We start from the raw sequence: 20,492 nt of genomic DNA, 5'->3' as shown, positions 1-20,492 counted from the left end.
CAAAAGCTGGGCGTCGTAAACTGACTATAGCGACCTTTCTTCTGGAATGGTCGCAAACGTTTATGACCAAAAAAAGGTCGTAGATTTAACGACCAACTGTTTTGGTCACTAGCAATTCGACCACACCACGTCAGATCCACCGTGGCAAGCTGACGTGGCAGACTTACGACCAAATGAAAAGGTCGTAAAATAGAATCAGCCCGGTCCATTTCAGCCGTCTTGATGGGCCAAGCCCAATAATTCAGCCCATTTAATTTTTTTTCCTCTTTATTTTGCTTATCGGCATGGGCCTGGCCCAATAATTTGGCCTTTTATTTTCTAGGAATGGAGCCTTTTTCTGATGATTTTTTTATATTCCACTATTGTTTTGGGCCACAACCTTTTTAGTCTAGTTCGAATTTGGGCCTTGGCCTTTTTTTTTCTGTTATGCAGCCTTTTATATTTTTTTTCTTACAGTCATTTCTTTTTTTAGGCCCAAGCCTTTTTGGTCTAATTCTTGTTTGGGCCTTGGCCTTTTTAGAGCCCAGGTTCTCATTTTGCATAACTATAAACAGAAAGGCCCAGGTGCACAAGTGATCCACAAGCCCAGGTGCACAAGTGATCCACATAACTTCATAGAAAATAAACAAAATGATCCACAAGTGATCCAGGTTCACAAGATCACATAACTTCACAGAAAGGCCCAGGTTCACAAGTGATCACATAACTTCACAGGATCCATGTGCTCTAGTTTAAACAGCAAAATGCAACAAAATGCAACAGCTCTCAGCTCAGCTCCCAGGTTCACAGGTTCAAAATGCAACAACTACCTTAGCTCAAAGACAAAGAGGTTCATAGCACAGCCATCAAACTACCTTAGCTCCAAAGAGAGCCATCAAGTGGGCTAACTTCTCTTCCTGTTCTTGAGACTTCTTGCGCAGCAGCTCAAGTTCCTTGTCGCGTGCAGCTTCAGATTCTTCCGCCTTCATCTTGATTGCCGCCAATTCTTCTTGCACCAGTTCAACTTGAAGCTCGGACCTCTCCAGCTTCTGCTCAAGGTCACGAACATGAGCAGCAACTTTGCCGGAGTTGTTCCTAGATGACTGGAGCCCAACATTCCTGAGGAATGTGCTTTCCTTGGCTTTGGTCTTGAGGACTTGTTTGACAATTTCAACAGCAGACTTTGGCTCTTCACCTTCTGGTACCGGTGCTTCCTTCATTTTTTCCATCTCAAGATAGCATATGGAGGAAAATGATAGGCATTAGTGGGAGATCTATTTCACATTTTGCAAACCAAACCAAGCAAGAGAAACCAAACCAGCACACAAATGGATTATTTGAAGTAATCAAACCAGCACACAAAATCTATACAAGAAGATGATGACTAGTGACCTGGAGACATGCAATTGGAACAATATGATCACTTCATTAAGCCTAGAATGGTGGTTCTATATAAGATGGCTTCCCGAGTGAGACGATCATCAAACTAACATTCAGATCAAATTTCATCATATCATAAAAAATGCATCAAATAGCTACAGCAAGTTCTGATATCTTTGTTGAACTATCAAACAACATCAAAGCATGGAACATAGCATGTGTTCTTGACTGGCCCCGAGTCAAACAACATCAAATCATCAAAGCATCAAAGCTGGCTGTGAATCAAACAGGGCAAAGCATGGAGTGACTTACTATAGCAGTCTTGACTGGCTCCGAAAACCCGTGCTTCTTGCTGTTGTGGGTGGCCTTAAACAAGTCAATCGCAGACAGCTCCTCACCCTTATGCTCTTCTTTCTGAAATGTTTTTCAACAAAAATCAAAATGTTATTCAGCAAGAATCAGAAATGTTATTCAATGAGGAACCAAAGGTAAGGTCTCTAGAGAAGAGTTCTCACAGTGGCAAAAATGTGTGCTGTGTAGTGCCTGGAACCAGTTCTTTGATTGTACACGACTTTTTGTCGATTCATCTTGTTCGACAAACAGGTTTCCTACAAAAAAGCATAATGTCAGCATGATCTAGCACTAGCATATCATGTGCAGAACATAAAGCATCAAACAAAGCAGAGACAAACCTTGTGTCTTGGGGTAGACCACATCTCCACCAGAGCTTGCCATTCACCATCCATTAGATCAGGCACCGGAGATTTAATGCTGACTTTATTTGCGGCTACGGTATCAAAATACTTCTTCTTGATCTGATGGCGTCTGTTCTTTGAATATTCCTGCAGAATATCTTTGCACGAGGTCTTGATGGTCTCCGAGTCCGTGTTCATCTCAAAATTTGCCTACCAAGATAGCAAACAAGGTAGGAACAATATTAGTGATCATGCATAGGTGTAACAGAAAATAGATAGCACATTAACTATGAAACAAGTAGCTTACAACAACTTTCCCAATGTAGTTCTCCAATAGACTAGCATTTTTTTGTATAGCTTGAAGTGAGGAAGAACCGGAAGATGGCTTTTTGCAACGAGTCCACACTCAGAAGCAAGCTTTGCTGCCTGCAGAGGCTTCTCTGGACGAATCATCCCTTCGGCAATTTGGATAGGCACCTTGCTACCAAGCGACTTGGTGATCCTCTCTAGCCCTCTGCCCTTTCTAAGTCTAGTCTTTGGAGTCATTGCATCTGAAAATGAAACTGAACTCATAAATTAGAATAGAAATCGACAAATGTAGGAATCAACAAAAGCATACATGATCATTCCATTTGGAAAATGCACTAGTAAAAGATAGCATTGCAAAGGTCAACTTGCCTGATTGAAGCACAAGCTGCTGTTCTTCTTCATTGATGACAGCGTTCCTGTCAATAGAAGGTGCAACAGGGCTGAGGTCTGTGTGGACAGTGCCTGCTTCATCAATGCAGATGGTTCCTGCTTCATCTAGGCAGACAGTGCCATTTCCATCCATGCTGAGAGTGGTTCCTTCATCCATGGGCGGCAACTCATCACCCGTTTGCACCGAGGTCTGAGAGTCCATGAGCAGCATACTTTCCTGATGGTCCGTCGCAGTCGCCATCCTTGCTTTCTGCCTTGTGACTCTATCAAGGGCAGGTTCATCAGGTTCCAGGATCCTCTTTTTTTGTCCTGGATCTGGGGCCATCACCCTTCCCGGAGGCATTGTAGGAGATGTTTCTGAGCTCTTGTGCTTCTTGCTGACTGTCTTCTTAACACCAGGCCTCTTCGACCTAGATTCCTTCAGTGCCTCGTATAAACAGCACGGAAAAAAGCATTAGAACACAAGAGAAATATGTGAGAACAAGGAATAACATAGAATAACAGAACCCCAACCCTCCAAGCAAGACAGAGTTTGCACCTTAACAATCTTGTTGACTACAACATCATCCACTTCCTCTCCATCAACAACTTCATCCTCCTTAGGATTGTACTCTGGGTCATCATTGATAACTCCACTACCCTCTTGAACCTCATCACTTCTACCTTCTTGTACACCATTTGTTTTCCTAATCATCGACGCTATTGCACCGATGCCAAGGGACTGGAACATCCGATTGTTCCACATGATATTTCTAGCCCTAACCTTCTCGTACTCGGTGAGAGGCTCTTCTTTGCATGATACAAGAAACATAACTATTAGGTGAATGTTTGGAATGCATGGACAGGCAGCCAAACATATCTTATGAAATTTTATTATCATTTAATCCTAGTTATTCAGGTAAGGAAGACTAACAGCACACAGGCACAATTAAGCCAGCTTATTCAGATTGCAGCAATACATTTCACTTAGCATATTAAGACACAGATTTTATGAAACTGGCCACAAGGAGCAAGTTGCATACCAACGGTTGGCCTCATGCTTGACCTTGTCCTCCTTGCCATGGATGATCTTGAGGTGGTGCTTGCAAAATAGAATAAACAACAATCAGATACAACAGGGATAAAGTAAAATGATGCACTTGTATCAATAAAGGAAAGCATTTGGACCATCATGCACATACAGTGATGTACTATTATTAATTAAGCAAACATGTAAGTGCACTAAACAAGCATGCATGTACAGTGGAAATATATGTACACTAAACAAGCAAGCAAGCAAAGTGCTACTAATAGAAACAAGCAAGCATTGAAGGAAATTGAAAAGAAGCAAGCAAATACTATTGATACAAACCCTAATTAATAAGAAAGCAAGTAGCTTCTTCTCCATGTGCTACTGATACAAGCAAGTACTGCTAATGGAAACCCTAATTAAGCATGTATGCTTGCAAGCAACATGTATGTTAGCAAGCAAGCAACATGAACTAGTGAATTGGTGTCATGTACACATGCTTAGACAGTCTGACAGCAAGCTAGACGAGTATATCATGAGGACCTTCAAAACAACTAGATGTTTCCACTAGTAAAGCATGAAACAACAGTACTTGCAGAAGTAGAAAAGAAGATGAAAAAATACTCTCAACTGCTCAATAAAGTTCCCGGTCTTTGCAACAACAACAACAAAAAAGGCGAGAGGGCCACACGGGATGGCCTCTATGCTAATAAAGAAATGCTCATCTGAATCATGTAATTCCACTATAGCTTGGTGACTGAACACATCACCTTCTACTTAACACAAATTGCTTTTGTGTTTGAGTACAGAAAGAACGCCATACCCGCAAAAAAAGGACAGATCATGGGCTGCCATAGAACGATATTACAACATCTTGGGCCAGCACAAGGCATCATTTTCGATGAAATCAAAGGGAAATAAACTACTGGTTTCATAGGGGTGAATCGTGATGATGACAACATTCACTTGGCCATACATCTCATCAGAGAGATACGACATAAACACCAGGTTCAGAAACATTAGTGACACAGCGCCCCGCTCACAAGAGCGGTAAACACGCCACGAACCAGACCAACGCACAAGCACAATATAACCAAACGCATAGCAAACCCACCCATAACCTCAAAACAACAGGAATGGGTAGCATGAGAGGCCCTGAGGGGCACCTTCTCCAAGTGCTACTGATACAAGCCAAGTAATTAAATCATACACAAGCAACATGAACCATGAACCAGAGGGAGGTCTTCCTCAAACCTCATCCACCTCCTCATCCATCCCCATCCCCTAAAATCATGCACTTCCTCTCCATCAACATGAACCCTAAACCATGAGGGGGATCAAACACTACAAGTGCACAAGGACACGCATGCAACATAACCAACTGTGACCCAAGCCAAGCACCATGAGTGAATCTGGTGAGCATGTTCTGGATCAGTAGGGTTCGAGCAGGGAGGGAGGAGCCGACGCGCGAATCCTAACCCTAGATCGACAAGAAAACGAATCCTAGCCCTAGATCGACATGAACAAGAACAAGAACCAGGAGCTCGATGAACATGAACAACTTGTCCAATGAACATGAACAAGAACCACCAGGAGCTCGTAGATCAACCGAATCCTAACCCTAGATTGACCGAATCCTAACCCTAGATCGACCGAATCCTAACCCTAGGTCGACCAGGAGGGGGATCTACCGAACCCTAGGGGGAGAGGGGAGAGGAGAGGGGTACCTGTCGCCGTCGTCGATCGTTGATGATGTGGATGATGTAGCCACCGTGGCCGATGTACTCACTGTCGTTGATGTAGCCGTCGATGTAGCAACCGTCGTCGAGGGAAGAGAGAAGGGTGGATTCGTCGCCGGGGTGGGCGGCGCACCGCGGTGCGGCGTGGCGGGGTGGCACGGAGCAGGGGAGAGAGTGGGAGCGGGGCGGCGCGGAGCGGGCGGTTCGTCGAGGCGGAGCAGAGGAGGGGCGGCGGGGCGGCGGGGAGGGGAAGCTAGGGTTCGTCGGGGAGAGGGGAGGGGAATGGAATGGGGAAATTTTGGGGAGTGGGAGGGGAGGGGAGTGGGATCCCGCGTGTTTAGTGGGAGAGGGGTGGTGGGTCCTGCCTGGTAGTGGGAGAGGGAGTGGAGGGAAATTTTGGGAGAGGGAAATTTTGGTGGAGGGAAAATTTTGGTGTGGGAGGGAAATCCTTTTGCGTTTGGGTGTAGAAAAAAATAGGGTTTTTTTGTAAACTTTGTAGAAATCATGGTTAAAATCATACCGAGTAGCTCAAGAAAACGCCGGTATTGCAAGTTTAGTATTTTTGCTAGTTGGTAGGCCACATTTGATGATGTGACGCGGAGGTCTCCCATTTTTTTTGATTTTTTTTGAATTTTTTACGGTGTTTTCAAAAACCGGCCGATTTCGTCGCGACGACCGTCCGTGGCGAGGGTTTGAGCCGTGCAAATCTGTTGTCGATTCTGTGATGGAATGCCTGCCTGTGAATCTAAAAAGTATTTTTAGTGAAAATAACGGGCAAGCTATGGAGGACCCGCAGTTCAAATTCTAGCCGGTTCCAGCTGAATCGGCCGAAGGTGGTCCGAATTGCCGGGAGTAGCTACGAGGGTCGGAAATGCATGCTTTTTGGCGACCGTCCGTAAAATAGGGTCTACTTTGAGATAGACATGGAATGGCACCGTCTGGGGTGCCCCTCCTTGTAGCCGCTTCACGAAAAACGCATGTCTTTTGCATTCAAAAAATGAAAAACGGTTTTTTTGTTAAACAAGTTGGAACCTCGCTTTGGCAACATTGTTTGCCATCACAAGACGGAGGCATGCGCCCAATTTGGGCATATTATCAGAAACTATTCAACGGATGCGGCCATATCATTGCTAGTTTGGCTTGAAAGCCATGAATCTTCGTTCGTGGTAGGTCGTTTTTGAGAACACTTTTTCAAGAAAATGCCGGTATTGCAAGTTTAGTATTTTTGCTAGTTGGTAGGCCACATTTGATGATGTGACGCGGAGGTCTCCCATTTTTTTGATTTTTTTGAATTTTTTACGGTGTTTTCAAAAACCGGCCGATTTCGTCGCGGCGACCGTCCGTCGCTAGGGTTTGAGCCGTGCAAATCTGTTGTCGATTCTGTGATGGAATGCCTGCCTGTGAAGCTAAAAAGCATTTTTAGTGAAAATAACGGGCAAGCTATGGAGGACCCGCAGTTCAAATTCCAGCCGGTTCCAGCTGAATCGGCCGAAGGTGGTCCGAATTGCCGGGAGTAGCTACGAGGGTCAGAAATGCATGCTTTTTGGCGACCGTCCGTAAAATAGGGCCTACTTTGAGATAGGCATTGATCTTACGTCGAGATTCGTGTGGATATTTTCCTTTTTCTTTTTTATTTTGTCTTTATGCTTGATTCACTCACTTAGATGTGCAATAACTAGAGCACATCTAGATGTGCCCTAGACACACCCTTTGAATTTGTACGGTGTTTTCAAAACCGGCGGATTTAGTCACGGCGGTCGTCCGTGGCTAGGGTTTGATTCATGTTTTTAGCATTCAAAAAATGAAACTTATATTGTTTCATACATGAGCATGCACAAAAACCCATAATTTTATCTTTCATCCATGAGCATGCATAAAAAATTTCAATTCCCATCAATTACCAAAATGAATATTCATTGTTAAAAACATGACTTGTTTAGATGACACTGTCATACAGCATCCATGAGCATGCACAAAATTAAACCTGACATACTTAACATTGACATGTTCATATTACACTAACAAGCTTAAACCTAACATGCTGAACACCTTCTTAACACCTTCACTCCTCCTTCTTCTCCTTCATCAACCTGATGCGCTCAGAGTGGCGAATCCCAACGCGGATGTACTCCTCTACCACAATTGGCATGGTCCTGTCGCCAAGCTGTGGGATTGCAGGCGCCGCCACCATCGCGAGGTCGTCGTCCGCCACCACCATCACGAGGTCGTCGTCCGCCACCACCATCGCGAGGTCGTCGTCCGCCACCACCATAGCAAGGTTGTCATCCGCCACCAACATAGCAGGGTCGTCGTCAGCCACCACCATAGCATGTTCGTCGTCAGCCAGAATAGGCTGCTCCTCGTCATCCCCGCTCTGCTCATCGTCATCCCCACTCTGCTCCTCGTCGTCATCCCCGCTCTGCTCCTCGTCATCCCCACTGCTGCTCCCATTGCCTGGCCAAATGCAACAAAGTGTGAACATGGTGTTGTCATCGTGCAGGTAGAGGAAGCCAAAAGGACAGGAAGAAGAGAGGCAGAGAGCTTACTGGCATCATCATCGCGCTGGTAGTACATGCGGCACATGGTGTTGTCGTACATCTTCACGGTGAACATGGCGTCGCCGTCGTAGCGGAAGACAAGGAAGTACCCGAGCTGTAGCTCATGGGCGCGGGCGAAATGCTCCCAGCCGGGCCCTAGGTACATGTGGCCTTCACCATCAAACACCACCAACACTTTCCACAGCCTGTGAAGCCCGCTGTCGGCCTCCCGCAGCTTCACTTTGTGGGGCTCACGGCCCGCGAGCATCTTCGCAAACTTGTCAGGCAGCCTCTGCAGCGAGGGTCAAGGAGTGGTTAATTGTGGCAATCAAGCACTAGACAGCAGAGTGATGATAAAGAAATGAGTGATGATAAATATACCTGCCTACTGCAAGATTTCTCAATTATGACCTCGAAGAACTCAAAACCTTCCAAGCTAGCCATCTCACTTCTACTCTAAACAAGCAATAGGAGAGGAAGAAGCACTTGTGAACAGGACTGGACATAAATAGGAACAGAACCAAGTTTATGATGGCAAAAGTGATAAAAATGAGAAGAGCAATGCACTTGTGGATATTTATGATAGCAAAAGTGAGAAAAAAAGCAATGCACTTGTGAACATTTGGAATACTACTACTCTATCTACAATGGACCATATCTGCCCATGTGCCCATGTCTACTATAAATGGCAAACACAGCATCAGGATCATATCTACTATAAATGGACCATATCTACAATGAACCATATCTACTATAAATGGACCATATCTTCCCATGTGCTACATTTTGTTAGAACCCAGCACTTAAGAACTGAACCCTAGATTCTCAATTTAAACACACCTACCCAATACAATCATGTACAAAACTGAACAGCTTTATAGTCGTCGATATGCACATGAAAGCTATTGGCTTGACACCGATATAGTCATGTACAAAACTGAATTTAACACTAGAATTTCAGAGATTCAGAGCTATTGGCTTAATTTGCTTTGCTAGGGTTTATATAGCCAAAGGCCACTGGAGGCTAGATCCCCTACAAGTTTAACTGCTCCAGTGTGCCGCTGCATCTTTTTAGACAAATATAAACATGTTTATTTTAAAAACAAACAAACAAAATTGGAAAATACTAATACACTTGCAACATTATAAGTGTTGGCATCATTTTTTCCCCTTTCGGTCTGCCTTTTCTATTTCTGATGAATTCTACGTCACTTTGAAGAGAACCACAGGGAAACTAGCATACCTAGCAAGGTAGCACCACATCAACTGAACATGGCCAAAAGGGACCTAAACCTAAATGCCTAATTCAGTCTGCAAAATCTCTAAATTAGGCATACGCGCAGGCACAATACGAGTAACTCCTAAATCAACATGCTTGTTGGCCTTGTTGGCCTTGTCGACAAAGAACACGGGGGGAACAGAACGGACCTGGGGGGACGGCGACTGCTTGAGCTTGTTGGCCTTGTCGGTGTCGTGGACGGTGCCTCCTCTTGATCTACTACTCTATCTACAATGGAACCCTAATCAGCATGTGCCAGGGAACCCTAATCTAATCAATAGGAAGAGGAACAGGAAGGACTCGGCGGATTCATACCTTAGGAGGCCGTCACTGTCGATGGAGGAGTGGTTCGCCAGGGAGGTCGTCACCGTCGATGGAGGAGAAGGGGATGCCAGCGGCGTAGAGGAGGAGTGGGTCGAGTGGATAATGGAGAGGAGGAGCGGGTCAAGTGGACAGGAAGAGTGGGGCAAAGAGTGGGTCCACTTGTCAGCGAGTTCTGTTTTGATATATTGAAAAGGGTTGGCATAGAGTACAAAACCAACAGCCTCTAACTAGCCCAGTGGTAGAAAAACAATGGAATAAGCGGTAGGTCGTGGGTTCGAGCCCCCGCTCGCCCAATATTTTTTGGTAGCTCAGGGGAAAAGGGTCGAGTGGGTAGAGTAGCAAAATGGCCCACTTATCAGTGAGTTGGTCGAGTGGCCCACTTGTAAGCGAGGTCTGTGTTTGATACTTAACTGGTTTGATGATTTCAAAAGAGATGGCATAGAGTGGACGACCAGTAGCCTCTTCCTAGCCCAGTGGTAGAAACATAGTGAAACGAGCGCACGGTCGTGGGTTCGAGTCCCCGGTCGCGCATATTTTTTTGCTCACAATGAAATGGGGCCGCGTGTGGGATCAGATGGCTGTCTGATGGAGCGCGCCCAAAAATTCAGTTAAAACAGCTCTGAAAACATCTTCAGTTCACCAAAAACAACATCTTCAGTTCAAAAAACATCTTCAGTCCAAAAACAACATCATTTTGCAATCTTTTACATCACAACCAACACTACATGATCACCAAAACTAAGAAAAACAGCTCTAAAAACAACATCTTCAGTTCATCATTTTGCTTCTTCATTCAAAACAACATCTTCATTTTGCATTGTATCTTCCATCACCAAAACTACATCATTTTGCATTGTATCTTCAACCATCATCTGCCTCTCCATCTCTACACAGTCTCATGCATTTTGGTACGTGGAGAGATTTGTAGTACAAAAACTACATCAGGATCACATCAACAACAACTACTAAGGAGACAAAATAGCATTAGATCACCAAGGAGACCAAATTTACCTTCGCTACTCATCGTCGTCGATATGAAAACAAGGAACTCTATGCCCACTCCTGTTTTCCTCATCATCACTACAATATTGCAGCATAGTATGATCAGTCCGGTTTTCCTCATCCTCGTTTTCATGTCCATCCTCTACCACCTTTCTTCTTTTCTTGATGCCTTCAACTGTTGCAGCACCAATGATCACACGTTCCCGGTCCCTTCGCACTCTGCTTTGCACCGGAACTTCCATAGAGTCATCATCAGCTTGCAACGGAACTTCCGTAGAGTCATCATCTTGGTATGTTAGTCCACCATCACCGGGGCCCTTTTCCACTTCAGTTTCAGTCACACTCCACAAGTGTCTGTGCTGAAAGTTTTGCACAACTCGCCATTTTCCGTGCAAAAGAGTGTCTGGCAGATAAAACACCATTGTTGCTTGTGTTGTTAGAATAAAGGGATCACTCTTATACCAGCACCTTGCAGTGTTGATGCTTTTGAAGTGGCCATCATATTTGACAAAAGAGTCTCTCCTCTTCTTGCTACCAAGCTCAAACCAGTCACAGCGAAATAAGACAAGCGAGCGATGGATGCCTCCACTAGAGTTGTACTGCAACTCTACGATGCTTCTCAACTGACCATAGAAGTCAATGATCTCACCATCATGTGACCCCTCAGTGACGATTCCACTATTCTGTGTCTTCCTTTTTTCCTCGCGGTCAACGGTGTGGTACCGGACACCGTCAACAATGCATGTTGAATACACTCTCACTCGCTTATCCGGTAAGCATGCCAAAGAAAATAGATCATCACTGACCTTCTTCTCCTCATGAAACTTTCCAATCCGCACAAATAAACCATTTAGCAAACAATGGTATTTAACAATGGGTGAATAACACAGAAAACATAAAACATGTGGCTAAAGATCTCACATGATTCTTAAACCAATTAGCAAACACCTTGGCAACCCTTTTATCAACATTGATATTGCTTTCTTCCTGATTTAACTCTTCCTTGCATTTCCTACAATGCCAACAAAACATGTGAATTAAAACATTAGGCTGGTGCCATCCCAAGCAAACAATATATATATATAATGAGTGCACAAGATATAACGTACTCGATATATGGTAGAACCTCGGCGCAATTGCTGAGCACAAACAAAACCATCTTGTCATACTCATCACCAGCCTCCAAGTATTGTGAGGCTCCAAGAAAGTTCACACCATGGTTGAAAACAGAGACATCACCACTTTGCGAATCAGACCGCTCTCTATTTCTGCCTGGCCGGTTCCATCTTGTTTCCACATCACCAAAGTATCTAGAGAAAAAAGTCAAGCACTCGTCAACGACATATGCTTCAGCAATAGAACCTTCAGGTCTTGCTGTGTTTCGCACATAATGCTTACAAGTAAGCAGCCTTCTTTCGATTGGGTACATCCAACCGTATTGCACAGGGCCTCTAAGCATTGCCTCTTTGGGTAAGTGCACCGCCAAATGGACCATCACGGTGAAGAAAGCTGGAGGGAAAATCTTCTCGAGCTTGCAAAGAATAATTGGGATTTCTTTTTCAAGTCTTTCCAAGACAGTTAACTTGAGGGTTTTGTAGCACAGTTCTCTAAAGAAATTTCCCAGCTCAGCAACTGCTTCATATATATCCTTGTGCATGATTCCTCGGAGGCCCGCCGGTAAAATCCTTTGGAGGAGGATGTGACAATCATGGGTTTTCAGTACTGAAAGCTTGAATCCATCAGAAGTAACACATTTTGCTAGGTTAGCAGCATAACCATCTGGAAATTTCACCGCTCTTAGGAATTCACAGAATGCAAGCTTTTGTTCTTTATTCATTGTATACCATGCTCGTGGAATTTCAAATGAATCTTCATCTTTATTGTGCTGTAGATGCAAATCTTCTCTTATGCCCATGTCCTCCAAATCAAGCCTAGAACTAACCGTGTCCTTTGTCTTCCCTTCAATGTTTAGAAACGTCCCTAGCAGATTCTCGCATATGTTTTTCTCAATGTGCATTACATCGAGATTATGCCTTAATTTCAGATCAGCCCAGTATGGCAGGTCCCACAAACAAGACCTCCGGTCCCAACATTGACCTTCCTCACGATTTCTTTTCTTCGCCAGCTTTCCTGGTCTCACATCTTTCACCTTTTCAAGTTGCTGCTCCAGCTCTTCTTTAGTGAATTCAACTGGCTAGTCACGGGTTTCATTCTCACCATTAAAATCTTTGCTTCTTCGCCAACGATGGTTTCGGGGAAGAAAGCGGCGGTGCCCAATATAGCATATCATGCTCCTTATTCTCTTTGAGCAAGGGTCTTTGTCACAATGGACACAAGCCTGATAACCCGCTGTGATCCTCCCAGACAGAGTGTGCAGAGCCGGGAAATCATGGATGGACCATATGATCGCAGCACGTAGATTGAACTTTTCTTCCGGACTCAAGGCATCGTATGTAGGTACACCAGTCCAGAGCTGGAGCAGTTCTTCTATGAGGGGCTCCATAAAGACATCAAACTCCTTTCCTGGAGAATCTGGACCCGGGATAAGCAATGACATCATGAAGTTGGACTGATCCATGCATGCCATGGTGGCAGGTTGTACGGCACCACAAAAACTGGCCACATGCTATAAGACGTGCTCATGTTCCCAAACGGATTAAACCCATCTGTGGCAATGCCAAGTTTTATGTTCCTTGGATCTGCAGCAAAATCAAAATGTATATGGTCAAACTCTTTCCATGCCTCTCCATCCACTGGATGGCTCAGCTCATTGTCCACAGGTTGCCGCTTCAGCTTGTGCCACTGTACCTCACACGATGATTTCTTCGAGATGAACATCCGCTGCAGCCTTGGTATCAAGGGAAAGTGCCTCAGTACCTTCTCCGGTGTTGACTTCTTCCCATCAGTATGTTTCCACCTAGATGCATTGCATTTTGGACAGTTGTCATGCTTTGCTAAATCCTTCCGAAACAAGACACAGTTATTTGGGCACACATGTATTGACACATAACCTAACCCCAGCCTGCGGATTATGCTCAATGCTTCATCATAAGATCTGGGAACACAACTATTAGGGAATTGCAAGCTCAAAAGACGGAGTATTGCGTTGAATGCGGCATTGCTAATCCGGTAGAAAGACTTGATGTGGAGTAACTTCACGGTGAAGGTAAATCTTGAAAATTTACCCCCTTCATGAGCTGCGCGCTTCGCCTCCTCTAACACCTTAGCAAACAATGATTTCTGTCCATCAGCATGATCTTCAGCATCGTACAAATCCTTCAATAGGTCAGGAATCCTATCATCTTCATGCCCATCCTCTTCCTCCAAAACAGCATTATCTCGCAAAACCTTTTCCATGAAATCAATGCCAGCATCACCACCACCCATCATATGAGGGGCCTCTGTATCAGCTTCAAAATGTTGAGGTTGTCTGTCTAAAGGTTCTCCATGATATATCCATCTATCATATGTGCTGGACATCCCATTAAGAAGCAGATGATCTTCCACTCTTCCTTGAGCCATTCTTGGACGGTTGAGGCATTCACAACATGGGCAAAGAATGTGAGCATCGTTGGCAAAATTTGCCCGAACAAATGCCATGAAATCATCAACTCCTTTCATATGTTCTTTCGAAAACTTTCTAACTCCTTCTCTAATCCAGCTTCTGTCCATCTGCCAAAGACAACAAATTGTTGCAACTTAGCAAATCAATCTAAGTGCATCAACATTAATTAATGAAAATGGATGGAAGTAATGGAAGCTAAAATTCCAGAAAATTTTATATGCTAATTGCCTAACCACAAGGCCTGAAGAATTCTTAACAAACAAGCTGAACAATTCCTAACAGCACATCAAGAAAATTCATCTATGCATTATCTACCAAACAAGCAAGCTATCTCCTAACTACTAACAGTGCATCAACAAAATTCATCTATGCTGAAGAACATCTGACTGAAATCCATCTCCCACTGCTCGGGTGACGAGAGAGGAGAGGGGGGAAGAGGTGAGGGGTGCATACCGGGAGGTGTGCTTGCGGCGGCGGCGTCCCCCATGCTCGGCGAGCCCCCACCACCGTCGGTCACCTACGCCCCTGCTGCCCCCCGCCTCCACGCCCTGCCTCGCCTCCGCCCCTTGCCGGCCCCGCCCCCGCCTCCGCCCCCTGCTGGTTGCTTCCGCCGCGAGGCCGTGGGCGAGGTCACCTGCGGCGAGGCCGTGGGCGAGGTCACCTGCGACCAGGTTGCTTCCGCCGCCCGCCCGCCGCCACCTGGTCGGAAGACCTAGAAAAACGCTAAGTGTTGCTCTGTTCGATGCCACCCGCCGCCACCTGGTCGGAAGGTCCCACTTGTCACTGGTACGTGAGAGCCGTGGTTTTATATACTATATGGAAAACTACCCACACATTAGCAACAATCTCTCTCTAGCCCAGCGGTAATGAACGAGCGAACCCAGCGCGAGGTCGTGGGTTCGAGTCCCCGCTAGCGCATATTTTTTAGGGAATTAAACGCTCGCTCAACCACCTATCAAATGGGTCCCGCTTGTCAGTGTTGCAAATCGTTGCTCTGTTCGATGCCACCTGGTCGGAAGGTCCCACTTGTTAATGATATGAGAGAGCCGTAGTTCTATATAATGTATAGATAAACTCCCAGATGCGAGCAACTGTCCCTCTCTAGCCCAGCGGTAGCATGCGAGCCAACCAAGCGCGAGGTCGTGGGTTCGAGTCCCGCCTCGTGCATCTTTTTTGGGAGAATTAAGCGCGCGGCCCCATCTGTCAAATGGGTCCCGCCTGTCAATGTGTCCCCCGTCTATCTATTGAATATTAAAACTCAAGCAAAAATGACACCTAGACAGTGACACATAAGCGAGGTTGCTGAGGTGGCTGCCTAATCATCCTAATTCATTCAAACTCAAGTGTAGTGACCATTTTATATTGGTCATTATCAGCTACGCATGAGGCAGTGGACAGTGCTACTAGCTTTACGACCATTTCCTCTAATGAAATTATGACCTTTCTGACCAAAATGGTCGTTATGGTTTAGGGTTTAGAGCCCCCCAGATAGCTTTTGACCAATTGGTCTAAAATGGTCATAAATTTATGACCAATTCTTCGAGGGTCACTGACAGAAGGTCATAAGTTGACATATTTCTTGTAGTGTGTGTATGCGATGACAACCTTGTGACACAAGAGATGATACCAAGATATGCAACAATGATGTATGTATGCTATGGGAAGTATGATCACTAATGTGCACAAGTCTCGTTGTCGGCAATACTCAATGGCTAGTCTCGATGGGTAAGCAACGCAAAGGAGTAAGGCTATGATGGCTATCAATGTAATGGTAAGAGTGATATGTCCAATACCAAGGTGAGGTTACCGTTCTTGCTTGTGGTATGGTGTAAAAATGGTGGCACGAATACCAAGATGTAGTCAAGTGGGTCGTTGTTGATGACGCGTCCGTGGTGAAGATGAGCGGCGGTGATGTTGATGTCGAACCATACCTAGATAGCCGAAACACAAAAGGATACGGAACCGCAACTCAAATTCTCAAAGCTCGAAGTGGCAACACGTCTTGGAGTGTGAAACGGGTAAGAAATGGTGGTGGTATGCGGAAGTGGTGATGGTGTATAGGTGGTAGGAGTGCGTATGCGGAAATGTGGGGCGGTGGTGGTGACTAAACTGCAAAAATTCAGTTTCGTCAGGGTACTCCGGACGTCCGGTGGCGAGCGGACGTCCGGTGCCTAGGAACTGTTTAGGCACGGGATGAACTGGCGGTGTTCGTGATGGAGAGGTTGAAATTCATCGGATTCAGGCGGATTTGAGGAGGGAAAAGGTAGTGAAAGGGGGAAAAGCTAGATCCACTCAAAACAAAGCAACTCCACGGATCAAATCCAACAAAATTTCAACACACCAACAAATCACAAAAAATGGGGCTATTTTTGTTGGGAATTTTCGAATTAGGGACAAAATAAACAAAAACTAGGCTAGCAACACAACGGGGAGGCTCAGAAATCGTGATCAACGTGGCTCTTGATACCAAGATGATGTAGGGTAAGAACCCTAATCGGCTGATCTTTCATGAAAGGAGCGGATCCCGTGATGGACACGTAGAACACGATGAGGGAAACGAGGGGAAAATCACAAGGGGAACACAAGAGAACACTCAAACCAACAAGTATGATCACACATGCGCTAGATCCATGCACATAAAGGTAGATACAAGATCCAAAGTCAACAATGGACGATACAAAGGTAGCCGGTCTTCTCTGTGAGGAGGTCTTGATATTCTTCTCCGCAAGGAGGTCTTGAATCCAAAGGGATCTTCTCCGAAGAGGGGCCGCGGTATCTTGTGGAGTAGATCCGAAGTGGATGAGCAGTGCTCTATCTATAAAATGAGCTAAACCAATGCTAACCCTAGCTAGGAGGAGGGAGAGGTCTATTTATAGTCTTAGTGCAAATGGGGGGTAAAGTGAAGGGGTAGATGGGCCTCAGCCCGCAACTGGACACAGCCAGGTACCGGACGTCCACTGGGGACCGGTCGTTCGGTGTCTCATGGGCGGCCGGACATCCGGTGGCTGCCGTTCGTCCGCTCGTTCTGGCTCGGATGCCGGTGTAGCAGATTTTTGGAGGAGGCCGGTCGTCCAGTCGCCGGATGCCCGGTGGTGCCGGTCGTACGCTCATTTGGCTCGGGTGCAGGGGCACCGGTCGTCCGTCCGGGCCGGACGTCCGCTTGCTGGGGTTCGCCTGGAGCTTCAGGCTCCGGACGTCCGGTCCCGACCGGTCGTCCGGTGGCTGGGACTTCTTCTCTAGCTCTCCTTCTTCTCCGTCTTCACGTCCATCTTCCTCTTCTGATCCTCCTTGCTTCTTAGCTTCTTCCTGGCCAACTCCTTGATACCTGAGTATGCACAATGTCTCCGTTTGATGTAGTAGCCATGTCTCATTTGCATCGAAGTGGAAATGTGAGAGGAGAGATGTCACCTCGGTTTCGAGAGCTCTTGCATGTGCTCGTGTCATGGGTCCAAGTGGTGTCGTAGGAGATGTAGTTGGGTCCATGGGGATGACCTTGGGATGCTTCGCATCAATATCATCTTTCAAAATGGAATCACGAGTCATTGGAAGCAAAGTAATATTTTTGTCTTTATGAACAAGAGTATACTGATTATTTCTACCATGGTGTACAGAATTTTTGTCAAATTGCCATGGTCTACCAAGTAATAAGGAACATGCTTGCATAGGTACCACATCACAATCAACATAATCAGCATGTGTAGAGATACTAAAATGCACACGAACAGTACGTGTTACCTTAACCTTGTTGCTGTTGTTGAACCATTGGATGTAGTAAGGATGTGGATGTGGTATTGTGGTGAGAGATAGCATCTAAACCATCTCCATGCTAGCCAAGTTGTTGCAGCTCCCTCCATCTATGATGATGCGAACAGAATGTTCCTTCACAACTCCCTTTGCATGGAGCAAATTATGCCTCTGATTTTGCTCAGCTTGTGTAACCTGCACACTCAAAACACATTGAGCAACTAAACATTCATACCTGTCAGCATCTTCAGCAGCCATGTATTGCGTCTCATGATCAGAGTCATCTCCACTGTGTTCTTCATGTGTAATAAGAGCCAAAGTCTTCTCATCATAGTTACTAGCGGACTCATATGCACCATCCTCAGTACCAACAATGACATGCTGAGATTTGCATTCTCTCGCAAAATGTCCTCTCCCCTTACAACGACGACAAATAATATCACGTGTGTGCCCTGTTGATGCCATGGAAGAAGAAGAGCTCTGCGTAGGCCCGGCAGGTGTGCTCTTGGCAGATAGTGGTGGTTGTGCCTGCTTTCTTGTATCACGGCTGGAGTTGGCACCTGATGGAGGTGTTGGTGCAGTGGAAGTAGAGGATGCACATGGTGTCCATGATGAAGGTCGACCTGCAGAAAAGTTAGTTCATGTCAATGCCTGTCGATCCTGCACTTCATGTTCGGCTTTACAAGCAAGAAGGAATAAATGAGTGATATTATTATACTCCTTATACTCTAGAATGGTCTGAATCTCTTTATTTAATCCACCCATAAAACGTGCAAGCATAGCTTCATTCTCCTCAATAATACCATATCTAATCATGCCAGTTTGTAATTCCTGATAATATTCTTCTACATAATTTTTTCCTTGTCTTAAACGCTGCAATTTTTGAAGTAATTCATGTTGATAATATGGTGGAACCCAACGAGTACGCATAGCAGTTTTCAAAGCAGCCCAAGTAGCTAGAATAGGATATAGTCTACAATGTTCAGACCACCAAACACATGCAAAGCTAGTGAAAGCACAAACAGCAGCAGGAACACGTCTCTTCTCAGGATATTGTAAACATGTAAATCGTTGTTCAGTTTCTAACTCCCAAGTAAGATATATATCAGGAACATATCTACCCTCAAATGGTGGAATATTCAATTTTAGTTTAGGAAGATGGTCATGATCTTGTACCTCAGGTGGTTGTGCAGCCCTACCATTGCGATGATATGCATGAGGACAAACTGGTGGCGGTGGTGCTAGTGGTTGCACGTAGTTCTAATTTTGATCAACCTCATCCTCGTAATGGTCCTCCACCTCTGCAGTAGCAGCAGGAGCTACAGAACCATCAACAGCGGCACTAGAATTTTGACCAGGCTCAAGGGGAATGCGCAGTGCCTGTCCCACTTGATTTGGAAGGCGATGTTGTTGTTATTTTTGTAGAAGTGCGTTAGGTGTAGCCGGTGGTGGTGGTGGAAGACGCGCGAGCAATTCATTGAACTTGTTATCGAGCTTTGTTTCGAATGTCTTCTCCATGCCATCTATCTTCTCCATGGCCTCTTCAAATCGGTTTAGCACATCTTGCACCAGTCCACTCATCAGTTGCTGAAACTTATCATGAAGCTCCTTGTTCATCAAGTTCTCCCAGTCAATCTCGTTGGCTTGTGATCCTGCCATGGTTAGCAGCAATTGAAAAACACAAGAATATGATCCTACAAACTACTAACAAGAGGTGGTAGTGGGTGTCACAAATCTGTCAAGCAAATCTCAAATTCTTACCAATTCTTACCCAGTAGCAGGCGGTGATCGGCAATCGTTGTAGTCAATACTCTCAAATCATGGATAGAGCGATTACCAGGGAGAGTCAGACGCACGACGTAGATGTATGTGGAGCTAGGAAGGCTTATAATATGGTAGCAAAAAGGGTCAGCAATAATCAATTCAGAGATGCAAAGTTGAATAAACGCTCAATGATGGTACTGTGCTGGTCCTAGGCTAGAACGTACTAGAGACACGAGCCTAGAACATGAACAAAATCACGACGCGGCACGTAAACAAGGGAAAAGCACACTCACGATTTTTTTTCGCTCTGTTTTATTTTCTGGCGCTCTTTTTTTTCGAAACCTACTCAGGCAAGGAAACATGAAACAAAAATTAGATGGATCTCAAAACAAACCTAATACGAAAGGAACTCGGATTGGTGGTGGATATATGGTGGTAGGATATGGCAGTGGTGGTTGTATATGGCAGCGATGGTGGTAGCGGTGGTGGTATATGGATAATGATCGGTGGTGGTATATGGATACCGATTGGTGGTGGTATATGGATACGAATCAGTGGCGGATAAGTGGTGGTGGTAGATGGCAGGGGCGATCATGATGTTGCGGAGGCGGTGTGACAAGTTATGACCAGAACTCGAAACTCTAAAAGACTAGACGCTAAGACCAACAATTAGACACGATGATGCAACCACAAATTCAACAAAGCAAAAACCCTAAAAAGATTATGCAAAGGCTCAGATTGGTTCAGATATGATGAACTAACCCTAATTTTTTTGT

The 20,492-nt window shown here is 45.3% G+C and overlaps 2 protein-coding genes and 1 pseudogene across 2 annotated transcripts; all 3 read right to left on the bottom strand.

Annotated features, from left to right (window-relative positions):
- Window positions 1-7,400: 7,400 nt before the first annotated feature.
- LOC147964943 (uncharacterized) lies at window positions 7,401-9,777 on the bottom strand. Its single transcript, XM_087526592.1, has 5 exons — window positions 9,633-9,777; window positions 9,467-9,545; window positions 8,420-8,489; window positions 8,048-8,330; window positions 7,401-7,955 (listed from the first exon to the last, which is right to left on the bottom strand). Exons 3-5 carry the CDS (start codon window positions 8,480-8,482, stop codon window positions 7,564-7,566), a joined length of 738 nt encoding a protein of 245 aa, XP_087382718.1. The 5' UTR covers window positions 8,483-8,489; window positions 9,467-9,545; window positions 9,633-9,777; the 3' UTR covers window positions 7,401-7,563.
- An 880-nt stretch (window positions 9,778-10,657) lies between these two features.
- LOC147964942 (uncharacterized) lies at window positions 10,658-11,802 on the bottom strand. The gene is made up of 3 exons (XM_087527919.1): window positions 11,753-11,802; window positions 11,565-11,655; window positions 10,658-11,476 (listed from the first exon to the last, which is right to left on the bottom strand). Exons 1-3 carry the CDS (start codon window positions 11,800-11,802, stop codon window positions 10,658-10,660), a joined length of 960 nt encoding a protein of 319 aa, XP_087384045.1.
- Window positions 11,803-11,815: 13 nt separating this feature from the next.
- Window positions 11,816-14,364, bottom strand: LOC147964941 (uncharacterized; annotated as a pseudogene).
- Window positions 14,365-20,492: the final 6,128 nt, after the last annotated feature.

The sequence above is a fragment of the Triticum urartu genome, chromosome 6A (genome assembly GCF_056163025.1).
Source record: "Triticum urartu cultivar PI428250 chromosome 6A, HENAU_Tu73, whole genome shotgun sequence".
Classification (NCBI taxonomy): domain Eukaryota; kingdom Viridiplantae; phylum Streptophyta; class Magnoliopsida; order Poales; family Poaceae; genus Triticum; species Triticum urartu.
The sequence above is the reverse complement of the archived record's forward strand: the minus strand, read 5'-3'. Positions and strand labels throughout refer to the sequence as shown.

Coding starts and splice junctions, on each gene's coding strand:
- LOC147964942 (XM_087527919.1), bottom strand. CDS start 11,802: ATGGTTTTGTTTGTGCTCAGCAATTGCGCCGAGGTTCTACCATATATC. Junction 11,656..11,752: donor GAGGTTCTACCATATATCGA/GTACGTTATATC, acceptor TTGGCATTGTAG/GAAATGCAAGGAAGAGTTAA. Junction 11,477..11,564: donor CTAATTGGTTTAAGAATCAT/GTGAGATCTTTA, acceptor TTATTTGTGCGG/ATTGGAAAGTTTCATGAGGA.
- LOC147964943 (XM_087526592.1), bottom strand. CDS start 8,482: ATGGCTAGCTTGGAAGGTTTTGAGTTCTTCGAGGTCATAATTGAGAAA. Junction 8,331..8,419: donor AGAAATCTTGCAGTAGGCAG/GTATATTTATCA, acceptor CCCTCGCTGCAG/AGGCTGCCTGACAAGTTTGC. Junction 7,956..8,047: donor CCAGCGCGATGATGATGCCA/GTAAGCTCTCTG, acceptor GCATTTGGCCAG/GCAATGGGAGCAGCAGTGGG.